This window comes from Montipora foliosa, chromosome 13 (genome assembly GCF_036669935.1).
Source record: "Montipora foliosa isolate CH-2021 chromosome 13, ASM3666993v2, whole genome shotgun sequence".
Lineage (NCBI taxonomy): Eukaryota > Metazoa > Cnidaria > Anthozoa > Scleractinia > Acroporidae > Montipora > Montipora foliosa.
Genome location: NC_090881.1, coordinates 38,115,978 through 38,120,977, shown reverse-complemented (window position 1 = coordinate 38,120,977; position 5,000 = coordinate 38,115,978). Strand labels below are relative to the sequence as shown.

At 39.3% G+C, this 5,000-nt stretch overlaps 1 protein-coding gene across 1 annotated transcript in view; it reads left to right on the top strand.

The window, feature by feature from the left end:
* The window catches only part of LOC137983197 (fibroblast growth factor receptor 2-like), a 72,117-nt gene that overhangs the window by 30,058 nt on the left and 37,059 nt on the right, over nt 1–5,000 (top strand). Inside the window, exon 3 of the mRNA XM_068830385.1 lies at nt 3,982–4,227. Coding sequence (XP_068686486.1) covers nt 3,982–4,227 — 246 coding nt within the window. The remainder of the gene's footprint in view (nt 1–3,981; nt 4,228–5,000) is intronic.

Sequence of the window (5,000 nt, the reverse complement as noted above, 5' to 3'; positions counted from 1 at the left end):
CGAGGGGGGAGGGGCCGAGGAGGAGTGAGAAACCCCTCAACATTTTCGAAACCTCCGTTCGCCCACGGACGGAGAAAATATCGCCCCTGATTGGCTGATAAAGTGTCAAAAAAATGCGTTTGTTAGTCAAAATTTATTGCTCTATTGACTTCATAAAAGTTTGAAGACAAAACAAAGCGGAAAAGGCAAAAAAATCTGGTTTCAAGAAATTTGAAAACTTTCTGGTATTCTTAAAGGAAGACTCTTGACGAAAAAACACGATTTTTTAAAAAGTCTCAAATCCTGGAGGAAACGCCGCCAAAATGTTGCATACGCTTTTCAAATAATGAATTTAACTTACTTTCACAAACATTTCAATGTTATTACGTCGAAATACTTGTTTTTCATAGCATCCGCCATTATTGGTATGTCGCCTGCATACTTATTCGAGAAAGCCTGGAGCGAGGGCTTGTGACGTCACTTACTCAACATGTCGCTCGCTGCTACTTGAGTAAACAATGGAAAACATGTCAGAAAGCGAAGCTTCGGCTTTTATCGATCATGATTTATCGACTTCGGAATTATCGTTTGACTTCGAAAAAATATTCTGAGTCACTTACCAGTGATTATGACGTTTTAGACTCGTGGCTACTGAGGAAAAAGCAGCCGCATATAGACGAGAAAGAGCTCAAGAGAAAGAACAAGAGGAATGCTTCGAGATCGTTCGAATCAACTGATATTAGATGATATGTTGGAGTCGTGATTTTGTCTGTTTACCATTGTTCCCTTCATTTGTAAAAATTCAAATTTCTCGTTATTTTTTTTAGGTGCAAATGTACGTGTTGCTCTTCGGACGCAGTAACAAAGGCCAGTGAAAGGGTAAGGAAAGCTTCTGCTGTTACTAGCGAAATTGATCGGTGAGTGGAGTAGCTGGAACTGAAGCAGTTGCAGATGACGGACAACTACAGTACCACTGATCTGCCTGGGCTTCAATCTTGTTGTTTAGATGAGTGGGTTTTAAAAATAGTCGCCATAGGATTAAGAAACCGAAAGAACGAGCGATACACATCAATGTATGAGCAAGGCCAAACTGCGAAGTATCGGTATTAGAGCGCTGTATATATAATAAGCTCAATTTGGATTGCACTTTTCAATTTTCCTTGTCGGAAAATATTTTCATGTTTTTTATAACGTAGCAATTAAGAACGACAATGGCAATAATTTTCCTTGCTCCTGAATAGATTTCTACGATCAGTTTCATACCGACAGTTTATTCGTCTTGTTTGGGACTTCATGGGGTATATCATACGTTGATGTGTGTATCGCTCGTACTTTCAGTTTCTTAATCCTATGGCGGCTATTCCTCAAACCCACTCGTCTAGACAACAAGATTGAAATCCAGGCCGATCAGTGGTAGTACTTTATCATCTGCAACTGCTTCCAGCTTCCCCAGGCACCGATCAATTTCGCTACAGCAGAAGCATTACTCTGCCTTTGTTACTGCGTCCGAAGAGCAACACGTACATTTGCACCTAAAAAAAATAACGAGAAACTTGAATTTTTACAAATGAAGGGAACAATGGTAAACAGACAAAATCACGACTCCAACATATCATCTAATATCAGTTGATTCGAACGATCTCGAAGCATTCCTCTTGTTCTTTCTCTTGAGCTCTTTCTCGTCTATATGCGGCTGCTTTTTCCTCAGTAGCCACGAGTCTAGATCTTCATAATCACAGGTAAGTGACTCAGAATATTTTTTCGAAGTCAAACGACAATTCCGAAGTCGATAAATCATGATCGATAAAAGCCGAAGCTTCGCTTTCTGACATGTTTTCCATTGTTTACTCAAGTAGCAGCGAGCGACATGTTGAGTAAGTGACGTCATAAGTCCTCGCTCCAGGCTTTCTCGAATAAGTATGCAGGCGACATACCAATAATGGCGGATGCTATGAAAAATAAGTATTTCGACGTAATAACATTGAAATGTTTGTGAAAGTAAGTTAAATTCATTATTTGAAAAGCGTATGCAACATTTTGGCGGCGTTTCCTCCAGGATTTGAGACTTTTTAAAAAATCGTGTTTTTTCGTCAGTCTCCCTTTAAATAAGAGCAAAAAGGCGTAAAACCACTACTAAATGGAGGGGATATTTTGGCAGTCCTTCCCAACTGATTTGGCAAAAACTTCATATTTCAGTTTTTTCTTACCGGCGAATTGTTCTTTGCATTAGAAATCACACTTTAATTTGAGAAGTATCATCGGTAACCAGACTAAATTAAAAAAGGCTGAAGCTGATTTTTTGGCGGCTGCCAGATTTATCCATTGGGAAGCTCCAGCTAGTTTTCGCATCGATAGAAAATGCACTGCGTGGACAAGGCATTTTTCAACGTGCTGAAATGATATTCTAAAAAACTTCCACAAAAAATTGCCGGCTATATATATCACTGTCGACGATTCGAACACAGTAGAAACATGGACAGGAAAACATAAAGCCGGTTACACACGAGCAATCTTTTCCTTGACAAGTGTCATTGACAATGTTCATATGCTCATGTGTGTGAACGAATTAACAAGTTTTCATTGACAAGTTTTCTCTGTAGCCAGCAACACAATTACACAGCGGAGGATAAAAAAAAACCAAACCACGGGGCGCCATTACAGTGAGTCATCATAAGAGCAAGACCGGTTTGCGCCCGCAATTTCTCAATTTTCTTGACAAGTTTTCCTTGACGACTAGACCAGCAGGTTCTGCAGTGTGTCAATAGTTTCCTTGACAATTGCACTTGTTCAAAAGCTAGCATGCCAGCTTTTGAACAAGTGCACTTGTCAAGAAAAAAAATAACAAGTTCTTTACACACCAGCAAATAAAATTTGCCAAGTCTGAACTTGTCAAAGAAAATTTGTTCATGTGTAACCTGCTTTACTGGATTCGTCTTTGGAACATGATCTAAACTCAGCAATGTCTGTCTCAAAAAACCCCAAAATCGAACTAGAAGTTGCTCTTATCCTAGGTAAGGCCCCAGGATAATGAGGCGAACGTTGAGAATGACAAAGTAGAAAAGTCATGCGCTGCAGAAATGCCAGGATTATGCCGCTGTTGAGTCTATTGAAGCAGTTGGTTCCCTGTTATCTCTACTTAGAGGTTGACGAAATCCGCCAAGAAATCATTTCCTTCTACGTCTTACGGCAACAGGAATAGGTCCTTCCAGTCGGTGTGGTTTGATCGCCACCCGTGGCTGCACTACAGTGAAAGTATGGATGCTGTGTTTTGCCGATTAAATATACGTATGCCTCTATGGCAACACAGACAGTCTAGTGCAAATAATGCGTTTCTGGAAAAGTGACTACAAATTTACCATGATGACTCTTAAAAGTGAAACATGGTTTCAAGATTCATACACAGCCCTTGTTATGTTTTGTAAATTTTCCAATATCCATTTTTTTGCTGAGGCAGTGTTGGAAGTACTAATTAATGAACTGACTCTGTGCAACTGTTGTGCTTCAGTTGAGAAAGACATTCGATGAGTTTTTTTGTAACTCCCGTCTGATTTTAATTGGGAATACCAGGGATAGTGTAGTTCCAATAAGGAATCCATGGAAATAAATATTCATGTTTTGTGATTACGTATAATAAATTTACTAAGCCTCTATCATCACTATCATCACTATCATCACTATCATCACACCCATACCCCTAGTCCAGTGCGTCCAATGCTTCCTCGGAACCCCAAAACCCCAAAGTTCAAAATACAAGTTGCTTGAAATCTTTTTTGCCCCCTCAGTTTTTCCTGCTACGGCCCTGTGTGTAGTGCTATGCGTCATTGTGAATATTTAATATGTTGTGAAATGTAATTAAGCTAAGCGTTGTGAAGAATCATTAAAGGTAGTACTTAGTCGTAATGTTGTAACGGGTATATACACAGACCCACTGCAATCATAAGTTTATTGGCTGCTAGCCCTAATAACAGAGAAAATATGTAATTATTATTTTGATTATTTTAGTTCCCGCCAAGATCACTGACACTTCTGGAAATCAAACTGTTACTGAGGGATATGCCGCGCTACATCTAAATTGTTCTGTAATTGGTAATCCAGTACCAAACATCACTTGGACAAGACTCTTTGATAGAAGTGTTGTCACAATGCCACTGATGAACATCAGGAGGCAGGATGGAGGAGGATACAGATGTACTGCTAATAATGGCGCAGGGTGGCCTGCTTTTAAAGATGTCTATATCAATGTACAGTGTGAGTATTATTTTTTTTCTCTTTACAAATTTAGCGCAAAATACGATTATAACCAGTGTCAAATGAGGCGGCAGTTAATCGTTAAAAATCACAAAAAAATTTGAAGACCCTGAGTCGAACAACTACTGCGACATTTTGGTCCCTAAAATGCGGTAGCCTTGATGTTCCTTTCGATCTATCACCAGTGTGAAGGGTAGAAAAGTTCTCTTGACCTCCTGATTGTCTTGCCATAGCGCAATGGAGATGGCACTATAGCTTTGTTCGCTACGTGAGGAACCCCACCATCAATTGACTATGATATAATAATAAAAGCCAAAAATCTTAAAATTCGAAAGGTCAAACTTCGAAATTTGTGAACAAAATTCTTGGTCTCAGGTAGTCGGCGTATATTGTCAGGTAGCATAGATAATTAATGCTTGCCGACGCTCTTTCCTGAAAACAACTGATTATGGTGCTGTGCACATCTATCCACTTTAACAAAGTATGATAGGATGTAGAATTATCCTTCAAAGAAATCTAAGAGTGCGCTCGTTTACTTTCTCTAGATTGCTAGTGTTTCTGTCCCCACAATGTTTCCAGACTTGGCTGTTATAAAAGAAATTAGGCAAGATAAAGGCACGATAAAGTGCTTCTTTCGTCTTACAAGGTGAAATCTTTCTAAGGCTATTCAGCACATTCACTTGCCCTCTGACTTTACGACAAATATCGGCTATGTGGGAGTTTTAGACTGTTATCCAGTGTAACACCTAATTGATAACCGAAAACAGTTCCTT